The sequence below is a fragment of the Pituophis catenifer genome, unplaced genomic scaffold (assembly GCF_029215685.1).
Source record: "Pituophis catenifer annectens isolate HBS135680 unplaced genomic scaffold, rPitCat1.0.hap2 SCAF_4, whole genome shotgun sequence".
In the NCBI taxonomy this organism is placed as follows: Eukaryota; Metazoa; Chordata; class Lepidosauria; order Squamata; family Colubridae; genus Pituophis; species Pituophis catenifer.
Window position 1 is genome coordinate 70,029,883 of NW_027256884.1, and position 23,994 is coordinate 70,053,876.

A 23,994-nucleotide genomic window follows, 5' to 3' on the forward strand; every position below is an offset into this window, starting at 1 on the left:
ACTTAAATTGCAATATTTCTTTTCTGAACATATATGAATAGACTTACAAGAAAGAGATTGCATTGTCGTTATGTCCACAATGTCTATTCACCCATCCACCCCCAACGATGGTTGTCAAATAAATTTTATTCATCTGTATATAAAACATTAATAATTACTCATGGGATCAGGCTGTTTTCAATAACGTAATATGTTTGCATTAGCCATATAAGCTATACTTATAGGACAAAAAACAAGATAGCCATAAAACAATAGGATTATGCCACTTTATTTTGGCGTCTCAGTTGTCAACTTGAAGCTGGAATGCATTTGTTGTCTTAAATAGATGAGAAATTTAATAGGGCAAATAATTTTCTACATGCATGCATGCATTCATTCTGAATTAGTATTTTTAATGTTGCAGAAAAACTATACTTGGTTATATATAAGAGGCACAGAATGTATTCATCTCAGGTTATTTAATTGATGAAGGGTTAATGCCCTTGTGAGCAACCCATTATCATGGTACAACCTAGGAGCTATGTCAAGTAGGTACCACATTATCCCTTGGATAAAGAGAATGCATCACTTTGAACTCTGGCCTAAAATAATCAATATTAACTTGGTAAAGAATAGTACTAGGAGTAGGGATTTCACTGATTAGCACTTATATCATGTCTACCTTTCATTCATTCAAAATTCATTAGCCCATTCAAGATAAACAGATGGACTCATCAGTTACACCATTAGATTACACAGCGTTTCAAAAAGTGCTGTCACAAAGCTGCAGTCTGCTTTTTGGAGGAATACTATGGTTATATATTTGTGTAATCTTAGCTGTATTGTTTTGTCTACCCAAAATAGTGGATAGACGTGTATGGTTAGATTAATGATGACTCTTTCTGATCACCGGGTGATGAGTCCTTCCAAAGAAAGGGGAGAAAATTCCTTATAAAGAAGGAAGGGAAGTTTGATCTATGTTTTAAAAATTATCATTTTTAAAATGTTTATGGCTAATATATAATTGGTAAACAAACGCAGATCAGCAGTTTTGTATAGGTGCTGATTTAGAAACCAGGAAATTGTGAGTTCCCTTAGATATGAAAATCCAGCTGGGTGACTTTGGGCCAGTCACAGTCGCTCAGCCCAACCCACTTCACATGATTATTGTTGTGGGGAAAATAGACAAGAGTATTAGTTATATTCCCCACCCTGAATTGACCAAATATGTATTTAAAAAACGGGTGGAAATGATAATGGTGATGGTGGAATAGAACAACTGTGGCAAAAAACAAAGTAGTATCAATAGTAATAGGTGCCTTGAGTGCAATATCAAAACAATTGGCGCACCACTTGAACACCATTGGCATTGACAAATTTATCTGAAGTCCATTCATGTGATTGACAAGCAAGCACCTCTGCAAGGAATGCAAAAATTGTTTTGGCATTCCCTTCTCTTCAAGAGTGACAGTTGTCCCTTGAGCATCAGCTCCATCATCCTGTGACAAAAGGGTAGTTCATTATAAGTCCAGCTACCAAACTCTACTTTGCAGTTGTCTTCATGTATACATATATGATTCTTTTTTAAGAGCAATGTTGACCCACGAGATGAAGTATTTGGATATCCCCATCCATATGAAGATAAACCAACTTTAAGTAAAACAGAAGACAGAAAAGAGTACAACATAGGTGTATTAAGACATCTCCAGGTCATATTTGGCCACTTAGCAGCTTCTAGATTACAATACTATGTGCCGAGAGGATTTTGGAAACAGTTCAGGTAAATGAGAAATTAATGTTTATTGAAATGTCTTCTATGATATGTTACAAGCAGCATGCACTTGATAAATCATTAAGAGAATTTAATTATATTTCTAAATTGATAATAGCTTTATGTGAACCTTCTAACATATGTAGAAAGCAAGCTAAAATTTCTCAAAGTAAAACAAGTTACTGGGTAGTTCAGAGAAAATCTTGGTGTAGATTGTTGATACAACAAAATGGCTCCATCATAGTATGAAGATCCTTGAGTGGGAAATAAAGTTTCTGCCTATAAGTTTAATGGAAAGCACAAAAATAAGTATTACAAGATTGAATTTAGAATACTGGGAACACAATGTTCCCATTTAATCCAGGCTTTTGTTTTATAGTTTTATAGTCTTGTCGAATATATAATAAAGAAAATATGTTTCAAATAAAGATAAATAAAAATGAGAGCAATATAAATCAAACCAATAATAATTGATTTACTTAAAAACTACTGTTTGAAATATCACAGGTATTATTTTCAATTATAGTTCTCTCGAAAAGATTCAATCTTATGTTCAAGGATAAAAGATATCTGAGCTGTATTTTTATTTATTTGTTGATCCAATTTATATGGCTGCCCATCTAAATGAATGACTCATGGTGGCAAACAGAAATAAAATAGAATAGAAATAATAACAAACATTATAAAAATTCAAAATACAAGAAACAACAAACCAAATCACTAACACAACAAAGAAACAGATCCCTGCCTAGGGATATAATCAAATCTTTAGCGATTTACAAAAGGCCAGCAGGGTTGGGGCCATTCTAGTCCACAGAGGGAGAATGTTCTACAAGTTGGGCACTAATAACAGAAAAGGCATGTCTTTTAGGCTCTGTCAATTGGCATTTTTTGGCCAATTGGATTTGAGGCATGCCCATCCTGACAGGATCGGATGAGCAGAAACAACTGGTGAGAGATGGTCCCTAAAGTAACCTGGGCCTAAGCCATGAAGAACTTTAAAGGGGATAACCAGCACCTTGAATTGTACCCAGAAACAATGCAGGTCACAGAATAACGGTGTTAAATGTGCAGAATAACCAGCATCATTTACTACACTGTAGTAATCCAGATGAGACGTCACTTTACCTATTTGAACATAATTATCTCACTAGATACAGCCTTTTAAGGATACCAAATAAGCAATGAGCATATTTGTGTCAGGCATTATAGTTAATGACACCACCATTTTTAATTGATCATTCTTTAGAGGCTTAACAAAGAGGATAACTTAGCCATAACTACCTCTATTCGTTCCTATGTGACCTCAAATTCTCATGTCCAGGCAAACAGTGAAAATTCTGTTCATTATTGGAAAAGGGACAGGATCTTAAGTTTGTACCTTTGTACATACAATTTAACAACATATTTATTGTTTTTCACTTCAGATTTACTATAAAGGGAAAAACTTAGAATGTCAGATAAGGAAGGTTTTATTCTTTTGTTTTTTTAATGGAAAAATCTTTTAATTTTCCTCTTTTAAAATATTTTAAAATAGGTAGCTATGGAAACAGGAATGGAGTTCTCAGAATATCCATCTCCTGTTCCTGAAATATGTCTAGAAACATTACCCTTTGACACCTAGCATGGACACACTGGCATTTTTCTTGAAGCATTCTAGGAAGAAAAAAAAAGGATGAAGTCAAGGGTCACCACTCTAAGTCCTATATCCTTAATTATTTTAAGGATCACATTATCTCATAAATGAACAGGTTGATTTGGGTGGTGACAGTAATTTAGTCCTCCTTGAAAATGAATCAGTATATAATTTGAAGATCATTGTGTACCTGTAACATGCATCTTTTAACTTTTAAAGTTGGGTAAACAATTAAATTTATTTCCATGCAATGTTACTTGCCCCAAATCTGATTTTATTAAAGAAAAATCTCTCTTATTCTAGACTCTGGGGTGAACCTGTAAATCTGCGAGAACAACATGATGCTTTAGAATTTTTTAATTCTTTGGTGGATAGTCTAGATGAAGCTTTAAAAGCCTTAGGTCATCCAGCAATGTTAAGTAAAGTTTTGGGAGGATCCTTTGCCGATCAGAAAATCTGTCAAGGGTGCCCTCATAGGTATGTGTTTAGTTATCTAATAGGCCATTGTATAAAATATGTATACTTCTTGTATTAGCATTCTAAATGATGTTTTGAAAACTGGTGATGTATAAATATCTCACACTGTAACTTTAATAAAAATACTGGAATGTTTTAATTCCTTGAATTTAATTTTTCATGTGAGTTCTATACTGCTGATCATTTGAGGTTTAGTCCAGATCCAATGGTTGATTTTGTTGATACTTGTTCATACATCTTATATGGCTATATAGACAGGAAGCCTTTACAGCTATTCTTTTCTGCCATTGATAAAATCATATTGAAAAGCCATATGTACAGTAATAGTTTGTCTTTGAGCTTCCTTGTTTCTAAATAAAAAATCAAAATGGAAGCTTCTAACTGTTTTTCAACTTTTATTAAACTTTCTACATAAAAAAAATAACAATGCAATGCTGCCATTTATCCAGTGGGTAGCTTTTGATTTATAATTGCAGTTGTCAGACTAAATTATTCTATTCTATTCTAAGTATATATTTTAAGTTTTCAGTATACATTTTATTTTATTCCTAAAATTATGTTGCTTAATAATAAAAGATATTTATTCAATAATTCATTTAGCAAAATTAAATTATTTTTCTATCTTTACAGATATGAATGTGAAGAATCTTTTACAACACTGAATGTAGATATAAGAAATCACCAAAATCTACTTGACTCCTTGGAACAATATGTCAAAGGAGACTTACTAGAAGGTGCAAATGCATATCACTGTGAAAAATGCAACAAGAAGGTAATTTTGGCCTTCCTTTAGAACAAAGCTCTAGATTTGTTTGACTTCAGTAGCAACTGTCATTGGTCAGTAATAGAACAATGTAGATTTTTATTTTGTAAGAGAATTGAGAGCTACTATTCATATTTTAGTCAGAATTTTATAATATTTTTTAGAATGATGATGGCCAATATCTTCATTTTTTTAATTACGAAGTTTGGTACATATCATGAATTTGGTACCATATATGGCCATCACTTCCTTAATCATGTTATTTAAAATGTGTTTATATGAGCAGAGAGTTGATTATAGCAGTTTGGTCAAGAAAAATGATTATAGTTTTACTTAGAATTCGTTGCTTTTGATAATTCACAGAAATAACTGTTTATTTTCCAGGTTGATACAGTGAAACGCTTGCTGATTAAAAAACTGCCTCCAGTTCTCGCCATCCAGCTAAAACGATTTGACTATGACTGGGAAAGGGAATGTGCAATCAAGTTCAATGATTATTTTGAGTTTCCCCGTGAGTTGGATATGGAACCTTATACTGTGGCAGGAGTAGCTAAATTAGAAGGGGATGATGTAAATCCTGAAAACCAACTAATACAGAATGAACAATCAGAAAATGAACATTCTGGAAGTACAAAATACAGACTAGTGGGTGTATTGGTGCACAGTGGTCAAGCCAGTGGTGGACATTATTACTCTTACATTATTCAAAGAAATGGAGGAGATGGTGAGAAAAACAGATGGTATAAATTTGATGATGGTGATGTAACTGAATGCAAAATGGATGATGATGAAGAAATGAAAAATCAGTGTTTTGGTGGAGAATACATGGGAGAAGTATTTGATCATATGATGAAACGGATGTCCTACAGACGTCAGAAGAGGTGGTGGAATGCTTACATTCTTTTTTATGAACGCATGGACACAGTAGAGAAAGACAATGAGCTTATAAAATATATTTCGGAACTTGCAATGACCACTAAACCCCATCAAATTAAAATGCCATCTGCAATTGAACGGAGTGTACGAAAACAAAATGTACAATTCATGCATAACCGAATGCAGTACAGCCTGGAATATTTTCAGTTTGTAAAAAAATTGCTGACATGTAACAGTGTCTACCTAAATCCCCCTCCCGGTAAGTTTTTGGATATTCCTAGTGAAAATTAATTACATTGTTATATAAAAATAGAAAGTATTTAACGTTTTTCAGATCCCTGGATTTAATTTTTAATATTTTCAGTATATCTTACAATTTTTCCTTGGGATTAATTTTAAAATGTTTACTAAATTTATTTTCAATACACTATGGATATCTTTCTTATGATCATTATCTTCCATGTTCATCTTGGAAGACAAAAGGCTAAGTAAGATGCTTAATTGTTCTTGGAGAGCCAGTTAGATATAGAAACCAGGAAACCATGAGTTCTAGTCCCATTTTAGGCACAAAGCCAATGGGGTGACCTTGGGCCAATCACTCTCAGCCCTAGGAATGAATCAGTGGCAAACCACTTCCAAAAATCTTTGCCAGGAAAACTGCAGGGACTAATTTGGTAGTCATCAGGAGTCAAAACTGACTGAAATGCATGCACAAAGTATATTTTAGGTATCAGGCAGTATTGCTGAAAAAAACACTTGAAGTTGATTGATTTAAGAAGTATTTTGAGACAGGCTGACCTTTGAGATTTCAGTGCTTACACGTTCAATTACAATGTTCTACATTTTCTTTTTAGGACAAGATCATTTACTGCCTGAAGCAGAAGAAATTACAATGATAAGTGTTCAACTTGCTGCTAGATTTCTGTTTACCACAGGATTTCACACAAAGAAAATAGTTCGTGGTCCTGCCAGTGATTGGTAAATTTTCACTTAAAAGTATTCATTAGTTATACCTTCAGTGTTTTAGTGTAGTTCTCATATGATAGTATTTTAGTATTAGTATTTTGCTAATCAGTCAATACCATTTTAGTAAAAAGAAGAAGACAATGGCAAATCACTTCTTGAAAACTTTGCCAGGAAAACTGCAGGGACTTCTTGTGTCCAAAATCGGACATGATTAAACAGAAGGGGACAAAATGGACAGTAAAACCAAAAAAAATTGTAAAGTTAGGGTTAATATATGTTTTTCTAATAATGCATAATGTATTAGGACTTTTTTTCTGTCCTTTCCAGAACCTCTTAGTATTCAACTTTGTTTTTACATCAGCCCTGTCACTCAAATCAGACTGTGATACACTGGCTTTGAATTACCTAGTAGCCTTTATGGCTAATGGCAATAAGAGAATGAATATTTCTGTTCATTACATATTAGCATCTATCAAATGTGTATTCTGCAACAGACCAGTAAGTTCCAGAGATATAGAGAGCATGTGCTTGACATGCCTCTTCTTAGTGTCTAGAACATATACTGTTTACATATGTCTAGTGGTGGGATAAATGGCTGTTTTCCCTATTATTTTAACTACTGCCTAGTCAGTTGTATATATTAACTCAGGATCTCTTGTTAGCGGGCATGTTTCTGAGCATTTGCAAAGAGCTAAAACAATAGAAAGTAGGTGAGTAACAACAAATGCCATTCAAAAAGAAAAATATTCATAATATAGTTTCCTTGGATGCACAGTATAATTGCACCCATCTATCACTGAACACTAATAGTTTTTCATTATATTTGAAGTAAAAGATAGAGAAATAGAATAAGTGGTGCTTTTCTTGTCTATAAATTACATCTTAAGAGAGAATTTCCCTTTTCTCCCAGAAGGCTGAGGAGTGGGTCAGGAGTGGGATTATCCAGTTGGTCTGGCCAGTCATTGAGTTGAATAGTTTTGGCCACGCCTCCTTGTGCCTCCGTCGCCTCCAGTTTTATTCGACTCAGTTATCTGATCAGACGGAATTTCGAGTCTTCTCACTCCTGACACACTGTCAACGTTATTTTTGCTTCAAATTTGAAGATTGAGATTTTTGCGCTGTGCGAGCTGGCCACTTCAGTTTTAGGCTGAAAATGCCGCCAACGCCGCCCACCCGCTCCACAGCTGATTGGTGCTAGCGCTCCCATCGCTTCGCCGCTTGCAATTAAGTGACGGCTATTTTTGCAGCACCAGCAGCCGATTCGATTCGTCAGCCATTCCCTCAGCCGATAGCCACTGGAACTTCACCAGCAGCGGCCATAATCGCGCCTCCAATATCGCGCCAACGGTCGCCATTTTGAATTGACGTTCCGGCGGCCATTTCTTACTAGCGCGATCACAAAGGCTGTAGCACTCCTACCAATGGAGTTCACTCCATATTCAAGGGGTTCTTACCTTGCTGTTGTTGGCGGCCAATGTAGCCTTTTGAGACTGGGCGGTCAAGCCGAATTCCGGAGCGGCCATTTCAAGACACGGTGAGTAGACTCACCGTGGGCGGCCACTTTGCTTCTTTTGGGGCGGCCATTTTGTTACCACCTCTCCACCTCAGGCGGCCATTTTAAAAAAAAATTAATTACAATTTTGCCACTGCAGTTTGCTTTAGACCATTCATTAGCCCCTCTGGTAATGGTGTGTCCAGATACCTGGAGAAGCCGCCCATTGTTCATCAGGAGCGCAGGCTATTGCCCTCGTCCTTGTAGCCAGCTTCTCAATGGCGGAACGGTCATCTGACAACAAGACTGAGACTAGCCGCAAGGCCACTTCCAAGTCTGCTTCCGGCAAAAAATCTACCCAATCGCAGACTGAAATTAAAGACCTCCAGTGTCGCCAAAGGGCACTGGAGCAACAATATTTGCAAGCAGAAAGGGAGAGAGCTGATCTTGAGGTTTCCACTGCAAGTGCCCGCTCTAGTTCTATTGACCAGGACGCCAATGATAACCTTGAGTTCTCCAGAGCTTTGTCCCCAGAGAGACCTGACCAGCAATGTTCTGATTCTCCACCTTCCAAGAACCAGAATAAGGGGGACCCCTTCGCTTGCGCAATTACCCTTCAGGAACTACCTGCACCACCACCTACCCAGCGTTCTAACGCATTGGAATTGTAAGATCTGCCTGAGGTAGTCCAAAATTTGATTGCCAGGGCCATCTCACATGCAGCGACCATACAGGAACACCGCTCAGCTTCTGTGGGTTCGGAAAGCCTTCATTCACGACGCACCCGAGTTTCGCCTTCTGCCAGCCTCACTGGATCCCCTGATAGGTCCCCAATGAAATCTAGGGGCAGCGCTGACCTCGGCCTGGATGACAAGCCACAGAGAGATAATGATCTCTCAGATGACGAAGGTGCTCCCCCGGATGTTCCAGCCTTCATGGTCCTATTTCCTCAGGGACTCTTCAAGTCACTGCTGCACAAAACGAAAGTCACCTCAGGCCTCTTGGATCCCACTACTGATTCTGCTTCAACTTCAACCGGCCATGGTATCTTTTCCAAACCAGTTGCCGAACAGCTTTTCATCCTGGCACCCAAGCTGTTCACGGACGTGGTCCGAAAACAATGGTCCAATCCGTCATCTCTCACGCCCAGCGGCACTGATCGTCGCAATTACAATATGGATCCTTCGCTGACCACCATTCTACAGGTACCCTCTGTGGATGGCCCTATGGTTGCCCTTTCCTCTCCTTCCCCCTATATCTCGGGTGACACGTCTGAGGGCCTTAAGCCTGGGGACAGGAAATTTGACCTGTCCTTTAAGAAAAAACACTAGGCTTCAGCCTGGGCAATACAGGCCGCAACTGCGGCCTCTTTCTTCACCCGTTCCTCACTACTATGGCTGCAACAGCTGCAATCACGTTTACCCGCCCAAGAGGTCGGGTCCACCAGGACCTTAATAAAATCATTGCAGCCACTCAATTTGCCTCCGATGCCACTCTCAACGTTGCCAAATATGCATCTAGAGCAATGGCATCATCAGTCACCTCGCGACACCTATTATGGTTGCGCCAATGGCCAGCCGACCTAAAAGCCAAATGGCGACTCGCATCAGCCCCGTAGACAGGGTCTAAGTTATTTGGTGACTCCCTCGAACCTTTATTAGTTGAGGACAAGGACAGGAAGAAGGTTTTGCCTTCCGCCACTAGAAGAGCGGATCACAGGGCAACCCCATACTACCGCAGACAGTCTGCCCGATACTTTCCCCTGGAGCGCTCTAGCCAACACCCTTATTCCCAGGGCTCCTTTTGCCAACAGGACAGGGGTTCCTTTCGGGACAAGCCAAAGTCATACGCCCCTTCAAAACGGCCATTTTGCGGAACTGGCAATCGCCAGTTCCGTCGTCAGAAATGACTCAATTCCCACTCCCCCCATAGGAGGCAGGCTGAGCCTCTTTGTGGACAGGTGGCCCACATCACGACCGACCCATGGGTCCTCCATACCATCGAATTCAGACTTCCGTTGGAATTCCTTTCCACCCCCCGAACCGCTTTGTACCATGCCCTGTCTCCAACTCCCTTCACAAGTGCAGACTCATGGAGCTTGCTATCCAACATCTCTTAGAGTTCAAGGCTGTGGAGGAGGTTCCCCCCGCCCAATGGAGACAGGGATATTACTCAATCCTTTTTATGGTGCCGAAGTGCTCTGGGGGCTGTAGAGCGATACTCAACTTAAAATCACTAAATACCCACCTAAAGGGGATCAGGGCGGGAGACTTCCTAGCTTCCGTAGACCTCTCCGAGGCCTACCTACATATCCCTATCTCGCCGGCCCACCAGCGTTATCTCAGATTCAGCTACGTGGGGCAACACCTTCAATATTGTGCCCTCCCATTCAGCCTGGCATCGGCACCGCGCAGCTTCACAACGGTCTTAGCGGCCCTGGTGGCGCACTTACTCTCCGTCCCAGTACGGCTTCAAGCCTTCCTGGACAACATATTAGTTCAGGCCCCCACCCTTCCATGGGTGCTAGCCGACCTACAACTAACCTTGCAGGTCCTATGGGAACACTGGTTCTTAGTCAACTTACCCAAGAGCCAATTGGAACCCCGAACCCGCTTAACACACCTTGGGGCAATAATCGACACCCAGGCGGGACAAGTGTTCTTCTCTCACGAGAGGAGAGACAATCTCAGACTACTCATCGGTCAAATCCTCCTGGAGCCAATGATGTCCAAACTCGCCCTCTCTAAACTGTTAGGGAAACTGGAATCTTGCATAAATATTGTGCCTTGGGGCCAGCTCCATGCACGCAGTCTCCAATGGCTCCTGCTACCATATCAATGGAACAAGACTGCTGCTTCCCGTACCAAGCTGAGGGTGCCTCTGTTGGTTCGCCGGTCATTACGCTGGTGGATATCCCCAGCCCTGGACAAGGGATGTGTATTCACAGACATTCGCCCAATAGTCATTACGACAGATGTCAGCCTCCAAGGATGGGGAGCGCACCTGGATGAGCAAGTAGCTCAGGGTCGTTGGTCCTCCCAACGAGATGCAGTACAACATCAATCTGCTAGAGCTTCGAGCAATTTACATGGCCCTTCGGACCTTCCAACCAACCATACCGGGCCACCATATTTTAATACTTACCGACAACGTTGCGGCGAAAGCCCACGTAAATCGCCAAGGAGGGACGAGGTCCAAGACACTAATGCTGGAGGCTCTCAAGGTCGGGACGTGGGTGGAGGCTCACCTCCTCTTGCTCAGGGTGGATCACATCGCCAGCAAGGACAACCTCCAGGCGGACTTCCTCAGTCGCACCATGGTGGAACCGTCGGAGTGGCATCTCCACTCCGGTCTCTTCCAAGACACTTGTCACCGATTCGGACAACCTCAAGTGGATCTGTTCACCACATCAGTGAACGCTCAGTTTCCACGTTTTATCACTCGCTACCCATTGCCGGGAGCGGAGGACACGGACACTGTCCATTGCCCCTGGCCACCGGGGCTCCTCTATGCGTTTCCACCTCTAGCATTAATCCCATGAGTGATACGCAGGATACTAGCGGAGGAAGCGGACGTAATTCTCATCGCCCCCCACTGGCCGAGGAGGCCTTGGTTCTCGGACCTAGTGGCCCTCTCGATAGCGCGTCCTTGGCGGTTTCCACCCGAGAGGGTGTCACTCAGCCAGGGGGCAGTCAACCACCTGGAGCCCCAATGGCTCAATCTGACCGCCTGGCGATTGAGAGGCTCCTTCTGAGAGAGGCACTCTATTCCGAGGACGTCATTCGAGTCATGCAGGCGGACAGGAGACAGTCCACCATCAGACTCTACAATATCACCTGGAAGGTATTTATTTCTTGGTGCTCTGCGCGCGAGATTAATTCCCTTTCAGCTTCTGTTCCGCAAGTCCTGGAGTTCCTCCACGATGGCTTCTGTAAGGGACTGGCGCTCAACACACTTAAACGCCATGTTGCCACGCTCTCCACGGTACTGTCACCCAGGGACGGAGCACCGCTGTCTCATCATCCATCCATTCACAGGTTTTTATGTGGGGTTCGGAATCTCCGTCCCCCAGTAGTTCACCGGTATCCCTCCTGGGACTTACCACAAGTACTAAAGGCCCTCATCGAACCACCATTCAAGCCTTTACGCACATTGAGCCTCAGGTACCTTTCACTAAAGGTAGCCTTCTTGGTGGCAATTACTTCCGCCCGGCGCATTTCGGAGCTGGCGGCCCTCTCCATCCGACCTGACCTATGTATCATCCACACGGACAGAGTGGTCCTCCGATTGGACCCGTCCTTTGTTCCAAAAATTAACTCCCGATTCCATCGGGAACAGGAAATTATTCTTCCAAATTTCTGCCCCAGACCAGCTCACCCACTGGAACACAAATGGCACACACTAGATGTCCGCAGAGCTATTAAGATCTACATCTCACGGACTGCCACTTCCAGATGCTCTGAGGCACTATTTGTATCATTTCAACCCGCCTCGTTGGGATCTAAGGTATCTTCGGCCACCATAGGTCGCTGGATCCGGGCTTGCATTGCCCGGGCATATGAAGCACAGTCTATTCCTTCTCTGAGGCATGTCACTGCTCACTCCACTCGCAGTGCAGCTACCACCGCTGCTTGGGCCACACAGGCCTCCCTCGAGGAAATTTGCCGGGCAGCTACCTGGACTACTCCTGTTCCATTCATTAAGCACTATCGTTTGGATGTCTTCACATCTGCGGAGGCTTCTTTCAGCAGGAGAGTACTCCAACAGGTACACCGGGCCTCGAGGCCTCCTAGTTCACAGGCTTCCCACCTGTAGGGCTGACGAGCTTGGGTGTGTCCCACTCCTGACCCACTCCGCAGCCTTCTGGGAGAAGAGGCATTGGACTTACCGTGAACGCCGTTTCTCCGGGGGCTGCGGAGTGTGTCAGCCCCTCCCGCCTGCGACTCTTCCACAACTTCTTGCTAACTCTTAGCAGAGGCTGTCTTTTAGATCTCGCTTCGTCAAACAAACCTGGAGGCGACGGAGGCACGAGGAGGTGTGGCCAAAACTATTCGACTCAATGACTGGCCAGACCAACTGGATCATCCCACTCCTGACCCACTCCGCAGCCCCCGGAGAAACGGCGTTCACGGTAAGTCCAACACCTCGTCTCTTCACACATAGAAATTCATTATATTAATAGGCCAGGTGAGAAACAGATACTTCCACAGTGTGTAAAGAACTTTTGTATATATCTCTTACCATTTGACTTAATGAGTAAAGGGCTCATAAGTGCGGAACGATGAAGCAAACTCCAGTATCCCTTTAAAACAGGGACCCTAAACCCCCAGTCATCTGGAACTGATCTCAGGGTGATGACTTTATCAGCACATTGTATCTCATTTGTTCTGTGGCACAGTTATGGACACTGACAAGTCCTTGCCTTTGTACATCTATGCATAGTGCCATTTGGTGTCAATATACTTTACTCTTGAATTAATCTTTTTGTTTTCATAAAGACTATTCAGTGTATTTTCCTCAAGCATTTCTAAACATTTGGATTCAGTAATAACAAAATCCTCTAGCAATTTGTAAACTGTGTGGCTTGGCAATTAGTTTTACTACCTGAAATGTATTCAGCCTTGGTGAAGGACAGTGACACAATGGTTTATTCATTGCTCACCCACCCGACTGCTTCTATTCGGACCCAGCCTTCACAAGAAGTGATGTTTACTGATGAGTAAAACAAACCCTCTTTTACAACAGGGCAGTCACAGTCTCTTATTCACAGGGATAAACAAAAAAAAAGCAAACGTAATTAGTCCCAGCAAACCTGGGTTTATCCAAGAAATCCGAATTGCTTGTATACTAGAAACGAACGGCTGTCTGTGACAACCAGCCACTCCCAAACCCCTCCTATTTATTTCCCAGCCAGGGAGGGGCTGGCTATTGTCTGTGTCTGCCTCTCCCTGGTTTCCTTTGCTCAACTCTCATTTTCTCTGCGCATACGCGCATCTGAGATGGACCCCATCTGTTCCTCCCCTGAAGACTGCTGATCCACCTGGGGGAGGACAGAAGGCCCTGTCTCTGCCTCTGTCTCTGATGCCGTTTCCTTATCAGAGCCTTCCAAAGGCTCCGAAGCTGGCCCAGGCTCTCCCTCAACCTCCTCCTCTTCTGACTCTGCAGCTATCTCTAGTGGCAGACGATGGGCCACAAAAGCTTCACTACCATAGAGGGACAACTATTTTGTGGTCAATTCTATCATCAGCCCAGTCCTTGGGCATGTATATAATTAATTTAAGGTTGTATACAATTAGTTCAGCAGTGCCCTTGAGGTAAATGCCCAAACTCTCAAGTGGAGTCATTTTGGATGGCATGGTCTGTCTGCCTGCCTGTCTGTCTGTCTATCGTCATGTGAAAAAGAAAGTACATCTCTTTGAGTTCTATGGTTTTATGTATCAGAACATAATAAAAATTGTCTGGTCCTTAGTGATTCTTAAAAGTAGGTAAATACAACCTTATATGAACAACAACACATGACATATTACCCAATGTTATCATTTATTTTACAAAAAGAAACCAAAATGGAAAAGCTATATGTGAAAAATGAAGTACATCTTTATTGCTTCTATAGGAATGAAGAAGCTAAGTAGCAGCCAAGTGCTGCTAATCTAGTGTCCTTGATCAATTGATCATCAGCAAATATGACTATCTCTATAAAAGCCAAAGTTTTAGGAGTTTGTTGGTCTCCAGCATTGAGGTGTGTTAACACAGTGCCAAAGAAGAAAGACAACAGCAATCTTAGAGAAGCAATTACTGCTGTCCATCAATTTGGGGAGGTTATAAGACCATTTCCAAACAATTTGAAGTCCATCATTCTACCATGAGAAAGATTATTCACAAGTAGAAAACATTCAAGACAATTGCCAATCTTCCCAGGAATGGATGTCCCAATAAATTCACCCCAAGGTCATACCATGCAGTGCTCAGAAAAATTGCAAAAAAATCCAATTGTTACTACTCAGACTTTACAGACTTCAGTTATCATGTTAAATGTTGAAGTTCATGACAGTACAATTAGAAAAAGACTGAACAAGTATGGTTTGTTTGGAAGAGTGACCAGGAGAAAGCCTCTTCTCTCTAAAAAGAACATGGCAGCATGGCTTAGATTTGCAAAGTTGCATCTGAACAAAATACAAGACTTCTGGAACACTGTCCCTTGGACAGACAAGACCAAAGTGGAGATGTTTGGCTCTCATGCAGAATGCCAAGTTTGACAAAAACCAAATACAGCATATCTGCACAGACATCTCATATCAACCATCAAGGATAGTGGTAGAGGGGGGATAATTTGGGCTTGTTTTGCAGCCACAGGACCTGAGCACTTTGCAGCCATTGAGTTGATCATAAACTCTTCTGTATACCAAAGTATTCCAGAATGTGAGACCATCTGCCTGACAGCTAAAGCTTGGCCGACATTGGGTCATGCAGCAGGACAATGATCCCAAGCACACCAGCAAATCTACAACAGAATGGCTGAAAAAGAAAAGAATCAAGGTGTTGCAATTGCCCAGTCAAAGTCCAGACCGCAAGCCGATTGAAATGCTGTGGTGGAACTTCAGGAGAGCTGTGTATCAACAAATCCCACAATCCTCAGTGAACTGAAGTAATACTGTAAAGAAGACTGAGCCAAAATTCCTCCACAAAATTCCTCAGTCTTTCTCAGAGAGACTGAGAAAGTTATATGGGAAACAATTATTTCAAGTTATTGCTGCTAAAGGTGATTCTACAAGCTGTTGAGTCATAAGGTGTACTTTGTTTTTCACACATTGCTTCTCCATTTTGGCTTTCTTTTTGTAAGGTAAATGATGACATGGTGTAATATGTCATGAGTTGTTCATTGAGGCAGTATTTTATCTATTTTTAATATTGTTAAGGACTAGGCATGATAACTAAAACCATATAACTCATGGTTAAAAAGAAAGGGTGCACTTTCTTTTTCACATGATTGTATCTATCTCATTTCTACACCACCCATCTTGCCTAAATGATTCTGGGCGGTTTACAATAAAAACACTTTTTCTGCATTTGATTCCCACAGCTTTGTCAAATCTTTATTTCTTTTCCTGTGGCAGGGGAATTTCACAAGTTGCTAGGTGTGAAAATCTCTTATCTCTTCTTTTGCTATTGCATTGCATTTCTGGGCTTCATGAATTGGCAGCTTTGGATCATTCTTTCCCAGTCCATCTGTTTCACCCCTTTTCTCTTGGCCATGAATGAAAGCTTGCTTCTCTGCAAGTGCTTTAACAATGGGAATGCCAGATTATTTTATCTGCCTTAACCTGAATAAATTGACTGGAAAAGAACATGATTTCTATTTGTTACTTCTATCTGATCATTGTTTAATTATATCTTTCTCGATCAAACAGTTCCATGCCTCTATATGTACTTCTCCCTACATCTGAAAATTTGTATTAGTTTCTTTTTATTTTTAGCCCTATTTTTTATTTTAAATCTGTTTTATTTGTATTTGATTGATAGCATAATATAGGATTGATTTAAATTTGGTTGTTGAAATAGTTCCCCTACTTATTTTTCATTCAACTTGTGTCAACCAGTATATACACAGAAATATTCTTTTTTTTAAAATAATCTTTATTTATATTTATCAATAAAAAAAGAAGACAACACACCATATAAATGACAAACAGAACAATAAGACAGATAACATATATGCCTATAAGTAGTACCTTAATAACTTAATATTCGGTACAGTTTATCTATAATATATTCCGAGGGAGATAGAACAACCTAATTTACATTTATAAATCACTTAGGTCTATCCGACCTCACTTTACTTGTATAATATAAATTTTTCAATAAATACAACTCCTAATCTGGTTTGGGTTTTATTTTTCTCTTTGATAGCCAAGTATATAGTTTTTCCCAAGATAAAAATGTTTGTGTTTGGTCTCTATCTTTCAGTTTTTTCGTCAATTTATCTGCTTCCGCACAATCCAAAATCTTCTTTATAATTGCTTCCTCTGATGGGGTATTTTTATTTTTCCAGAATTGAGCATATGTTAATCTCGCTACTGTGATAATGTGTAGCGCAAGATACCATGAATCTTTTTTAATATTTTCCGGTTTGGAGCCGAGCAAGCATGTCTCTGGTCGCCATTCAATCTCTTGATCTAAAATCTCATTAAGCCACTTTTTTATTTTTCCCCAAAATTTTACTGCTTCTGGGCACGTCTACCATTGGTGATAGTAAGTGCCACGCTCAAACCCACACTTCCAGCATTCAGCAGACTGTCCAGTGAACATTTTAGCCATTCTATCGGAGGAGAGATGCCATCTATATAGCATCTTGTAAATATTTTCTTTGTATGCCATAGAAACTACTAGTTTCATATTCCCCCACCAAATCTCTTGCCATTTTTCCAGATGAATTGAGTATCCAAAATTTCCCCCCAGGCAATCATTGTGTCCTTTATTATCTCATCGCCAATCTCTAACCTCATCAATAGTTTATAACTTTTAGAAATCATTCCTTTTTCCTGGCCCATCAAAATCTTATCTAACTCCTGCAAATCAACATTTATACCTTTCCTATCTCTGACTTTTTTATATTTTGATTGAATCTGTAGATAGGTCCACCAATCCAATTGTAAACCCTGGGAGTTCAACTCCTGTTTTGATTTTAGCTCTCCTCGTGCATTCAACAAATCTTTGTACGTTAATTTTTTCACAGGGTTATATAATTCTTTTTGTTAATCCATTTTATTTTGTGTGAAGGAACAGGTTTCTCATTAATAATCCCATTTATGTTTAAATAATCCAATATTTGTCTATTCATAAATTCTCATCTATTATCATAATATAAAATCTGTGCTTTGTTCAAAATTTGTTTTCTATATAAACCATAAATTGTTTGAGTCTGCTGAGCTTGTTATATTTGTGGCTTATCAGGTGTAAACAATATAAAATGATTCATTAAATACTATGTTTTATGTTTTTTTTTAAAATCTGGATCATAATTATAATAAATTTGACTGCAGAGTATAGACTTAACCCAGCTATCAGTGAATGCTGGGAGATATTTATTACATTTGAAGTAAAAGATAGATTAAGAAATATATAGAATAAGGAAGCTGTACTTCCATCTAAACGACATTGAAAGAGTGTATGCACAGAATTTCTTTTATCACTTAAACCGAGAGACTCATTTTATTAACAAGCCAGATAAGAGACACACTGAATGACACTGTATAAAGAATCTTTCCCTTATCTGTCTGCCATTTGCTCTAGTGGTTCATAGATGTAAACAAAAGAAACTAATATTTTAATTGCCATATGATTTCAGCAGGATGTAGCCAAAGTTTCATAACAATTAGCAAAGATAGTAAGAAGAATTTGTCATCATCAATTAACATGATCAGCAACTTGAATATTATCTACTTCAAAATAATCTGCCTATCATTTGAACAGCTTTATCTGATGATATACAGATTGAAATGTGGCTCTTTTGAATTTGGTTCTAACTGCCATCAGAGGTTCTGGTTTTGGTTTCTTAAAACAGAACAATAAATACAGTTAATGCAAGCAAGAGTTTGAAGATGCTGAAGAAAATTCGTTAGGTAGGGATTCTAGTTATTGTTAAAACATAGTTAGCAAAGTGAATGTAACACAAGAAAATGGGAAAGGAGCAAAGGAAATTTGAAGGATTTTAGGAAAAGAAGCAGGAAATCTTTGATAGTACAAATTTTCTATAATATTAATTCTATATCTTTGATATATTTAGTATGCCTTAATAATTTTGATTACTTTTATTATTAGCAACTAACTATAATTCATATGTATAGTTCAATATTCTGGAAATTGATATCTTTTAAATATTTTTTCAGGTATGATGCTTTGTGCATTCTCCTTCGTCATAGCAAGAATGTTCGTTTTTGGTTTGCACACAATGTACTTTTCAATGTTTCAAATCGCTTCTCTGAATATCTTTTGGAATGCCCTAGTGCTGAAGTAAGAGGAGCATTTGCAAAATTGATAGTATTTATTGCACACTTTTCATTACAAGATGGACCATGTCCTTCTCCTTTTGCTTCACCTGGACCTTCTAGTCAGGTATGCAACCAAAATGCAATATGAAAAAAACTAGTTTATATACAATAGTATAATAACCTATTTTGATATAAAGCATCGTAGTTGGTTAACTGTTTATGAATTCATGTTGCTTATATAGGTAGTCCGTGAGTTACAACTCTTCATTTAGTGACCGTTCGAAGTTACAATGGCACTGAAAAAAGTTATTTATGGCTGTTTTTCCACACTTACAACTGTTGTAGCATCCCCATGGTTATGTGATTAAAATTCAGATGCTTGGCAACTGACTCATATTTGATGGTTGCATTGTCCCAGGATCATGTGATCCCCTTTTGCAAGTCAATGAGAAAGCCAGATTCACTTAACAACCATATTATTAATTTACCAACTGCAATGATTCACTTAACAACTGTGGCAAGAAAGGTCGTAAAATTGGATAAAACTCACTTAAAAAATATCTTGCTTAGCAACAGAAATTTTGGGCTCAAAATTTGTTGGATGGTTGTAAGTCAAGAATTACCTATATTAACTTCCTGAATATTACTGGCAGTTGATATCTGCTTAATATTTAGCTGATTTAGCTTGGAGAGGGAGAGATAATCACTTAAGTTGTGGGGAAAATAGGAGGCAGGACTATTACAGGTAGTCCTTGACTTACAACCGATTGTTTAGTGACTGTTCAAAGTTACAATGGTACTGGGGAAAAATGGCTTTATATTATTCACATTTATGACCGTTGCATTTTCTCAGTGGTCACATGATCAAAATTTGGGCACTTGGCAGTTGGAATATATTTTATCATAGTTGTACTGTCCCGGGTCATGTGATCACCATTTATAACCTTCCCAGCCAGCTCCCAACAAATAACGTCAATGGGGGAGGCAAAATTTATGTAATGAATGCACAATTCACTTAGCTGCAGCGATTTGCTTAACAACTTAACTCACTTAACAACTGCATTGTTTAGCATGGAAATTTTGGCCTCATTTTGTTGTACATCGAGGGCTATCTGTAGCTAGGTTGACTGCCTTGAGTTAACCAAATATACAAATATATATTTGGGGTGTGTGTAATGATAAAGAGGTGGAATGTTATTATCATTATTGTGGTTGGTTGCCCAGTTAGCCAGATGTTTAAACTGAATTTGGCTTTTTATCAATCTATCAAGACTTTGCTAAGGACCTGAGATAATCAGAGGTTGTTTGATTATAGTTGGTCAGACAATTATTATTATTTGTCTACATTATATGCATACAGTGTGCATACATTAAACTAGATCTTCACAGCAGTATAAAATAGTTAATATGCACTTTCATTACATTGTGATTTGAGATTTGTTCTTAGCCCAGTTGGTCCCTTAAAAAGATTTAATAAAACTGTAATTTATGTTCTAATATAATTAGCCTGTAAATAAAAAATTAACTCACCTCATTTTTATAGGCATATGACAATTTAAGTTTGAGTGACCATTTGTTAAGAGCTGTGCTGAATCTTCTTAGAAGGGAAGTGTCTGAGCATGGACGCCATTTGCAGCAATATTTCAATTTGTTCGTGATGTATGCCAACTTAGGTAATTTTCTGTTTCTTTCTAAAAGCAATTAAACTAAATGTTCAGATAATTTCATTTGATTATGCCATATTATTCCCTGTTTCCCTTCCCTTTGAAAAAATCCAACCTCATTTAAAGGTTCATGCCATTTTTAATATAGCCCATTAGGTGTTGCAGAAACTCTTTTACAATGAAAGCTGTGGTTTTAAGTTTCTAGAAATTCCCTCCAATTCTTCAGTGAAAAAAAAACAGTAATTGGGAGGCTTCTTTGAAATATGTATTACCAATGTACATTTGAATCCAAGGCTTGAGGGAGTAAAAGATCTGTCAGAACTGGCACGCTCCAAGTTGCACTGATTATAAACAATGCCACCTATTAGGATCCTGGAAGCACACCTCCTCTGTAACAATGCCTACCTTCTGGAATTAGGGTTTCCCCCCTCCCCCAAATTTAAATGGCACTTACCCTTCTGGGATTTCAAAGGACTTTAAAGTCCTGGCTCTTCACTCAAGCCTTTGGAGAGGACAATAGATATTCAGTTCTGTTCCCCTGTGCCATCGTTGTATCTTTGTCTTAAGCTGTTTTTATGACTTCTGTCTTATTTTTTTATGTTTTAAGAATTGTAATCGCATAGTCGCTGAAAGTTTGGTGGTGTATAAATTTAATAAATTATTATGTGTGCATAATCTGCAGTTAGATTCACAGTCTAAGATTGATGGAAACTTAATAATTCAAGTCCAAACCAAGGATGTAATATTATTATTCAATTTTTATGCAAGCACATTTGGTAAAATGCAAATAAAATATTAACTGGATACTTCTTTTAATGAAGGCGAAGCAGAAAAGTTAGGGAATTTGGAGAGAAAGGAATAAAGAAACTTGAACCTTCACATGTGGACCTGATCTTTTGCATCTGAACACTCTATTGTATCTTATTGAATGAGAAAGATTTGTTTGCTGATTTGAATGACTTACTGGTTGTGATGCGTAACTGAAGAGATTGAATTTTTGTGGATGTATCTAATTTTTTGACATATGCATGGAAGTAATTTGCAATTTATTTCTTCTGGGATGTTTTCCTGACATGACACTCTCAATTGATAGTTTTCAGATTCCATGTAGTCCTCATTCAAATGCTAATTAGATTTGATCATGCTTTTTTGGAATCTACTAGGGTCAACTAGGTGTTGCTATCTGGTTATATTCACATTTCCATTTTTTTCCCAGACATGATCCAGTGATTTAATTATGATATGTATGAATTTTTGCAGATAATATTTTGATAAAATATAATTAGATTCCTAATGATTTTTCCTTTTTATCCCCTTTCCATTTAGGTGTAGCAGAAAAAACACAACTTTTAAAATTAAATGTTCCGGCAACATTTATGCTTGTGGCACTGGATGAAGGCCCAGGTCCTCCAATCAAATACCAGTATGCTGAATTGGGCAAACTATACACTGTGGTGTCCCAACTAATCCGCTGTTGCAATGTGGCATCACGAATGCAGTCTTCTATTAATGGTACTATTTTGCGGTTTATAAAAGAATGTATTTAGTATGAAACCTGTCTGATGGGATTTGGATAAATTTTGCTACATGTTTCTTATAGATTTAATAATGAGAAATTTAGATGAGAAATTTATATAATGAGAAATTTAAATCAGCTGTTATGCATTAGAAATTTCATTACTGTTAGATTTTACTGAATATATTATATCAATATTTTTATAGAGTGATGTATATTCTGTACTGATAAAGAGGTAAGAGTGATCAGGCTCTGAGATGCTTTCTTCAAAAACAGCATGAATCAGTTTGAAGTAGAAAATGAAAATTTTAGTTCCTAGAGTTGATTGCATTGTACAACCGTACTTTTGTTGAATGCTTCCACTTAGAATTGTGGACTGCATTCTGTCTTTAGAAGAAGTACTAGCTTTTACTTTAACACTAGTTTCCTTGTGTTAATTTCATCATAATTTGAATTATACTTTTAAAGAAAATTCTATTATTAAATTTGCTAGTAAAATAGAAATCAATGCCAGTGATACATAAAACTTCCTTTTACTGTTTTTTTAATACAGTTGTCAAGTAACATTACCAAATAGTTAGCTCCAATATGAGAGCATTGCAGCACTAAAAAACACCCACCACATTCTGGAATGACATTTTACATAACTAACTGATGTTCCTGCAAATAATTGCTTCGGAAAATTAATTGCCCATCCATGATCTAGGTCTATACACGAGTTTTCTGTTAAACAGGAGATATGTATGTTTGTGTGTTAGCATGGGTTTTAGAATTTGATGTTATTAATATATATCATTAAGAGCAAAAAATAAAGTACTGCATACTTATTTTAGGTAATCCTCCACTTAGCAATCCATATGGTGATCCTAATTTATCACAACCAATAATGGCACTGCAGCAAAATGTGGCAGATATTTTGTTTGTGCGGACCAGTTATGTGAAAAAAATTATAGAAGATTGTAGTAATTCAGAAGAGACTATCAAACTTCTTCGTTTCTGCTGTTGGGAAAATCCTCAGTTTTCATCTACAGTTCTCAGTGAATTACTTTGGCAGGTAAAAGCAAAAAAAGGGATATCCTATGGAAATGGCTTTGTCATATCATTGTTACTGATATATGAACAGTTTGATTCATATCCATATAAAATATTTGCCTCCCAAATCTCAAATATATTTCCAAGCAAAATGGCTCCAGCATATTAAAACAAGTAATTAATAGCAGAATTGAAGTTTGTGAACCAGCTCACAGGAATTGGTTTTCTTTATGTCTTTTGTTGCACTGAACTTTAAGGATCGATTTTTACTCTTGAAGAAGCAACTTCAGTGCATGGGAAGCAATTCATAAATAGTTTTCAGACAGTTTAATTCACACTATATGGCAAAACTCAATTAACAAATGATTTTACATGAGATAGACCATATTTCCACAGTGGTTTACTTAATTTGTATAATGAAATTATGACATATATGTTATGCATTAAAATGATACAACTTTTCATTATGGTGTCTTCATGCAGATGAGCTAAATTGCTGTAATAATGAATCTTTATATATAATACACATTTGTAAATAATGGAGACCTTCCCTTTGCAATTAGTACATTCACTGTAATGTCAAAAGAAAAAGAAAAACCACAGTTAGCTGCAATGTAGCTGCAGTTTTTGGTTTGGTATTACAGTACAGTAAACTCACAAGTTGGCTCTTCTATATTTTATTTTAATGGCTTTCTAAAATCAGAAGCCGTAGTCATGTATTAGTAGAATTAGAATATGAATAGGAGAAGGAAAAATAGACTTCCCCAAATTTTTGATAATTGATTTGATATTAATGTGAACTAATCTAGTGGGAATGCATAAAACTTTGGAAAA

General features: G+C 38.7%; 1 protein-coding gene across 1 annotated transcript in view; it reads left to right on the top strand.

Moving 5' to 3' along the window:
- The window catches only part of USP9X (ubiquitin specific peptidase 9 X-linked), a 121,886-nt gene that overhangs the window by 89,331 nt on the left and 8,561 nt on the right, over nucleotides 1-23,994 (top strand). Inside the window, exons 33-41 of the mRNA XM_070944225.1 lie at nucleotides 1,569-1,759; nucleotides 3,690-3,863; nucleotides 4,494-4,635; nucleotides 5,011-5,761; nucleotides 6,357-6,480; nucleotides 18,847-19,072; nucleotides 20,492-20,621; nucleotides 21,939-22,124; nucleotides 22,962-23,182. Coding sequence (XP_070800326.1) covers nucleotides 1,569-1,759; nucleotides 3,690-3,863; nucleotides 4,494-4,635; nucleotides 5,011-5,761; nucleotides 6,357-6,480; nucleotides 18,847-19,072; nucleotides 20,492-20,621; nucleotides 21,939-22,124; nucleotides 22,962-23,182 — 2,145 coding nt within the window. The remainder of the gene's footprint in view (nucleotides 1-1,568; nucleotides 1,760-3,689; nucleotides 3,864-4,493; nucleotides 4,636-5,010; nucleotides 5,762-6,356; nucleotides 6,481-18,846; nucleotides 19,073-20,491; nucleotides 20,622-21,938; nucleotides 22,125-22,961; nucleotides 23,183-23,994) is intronic.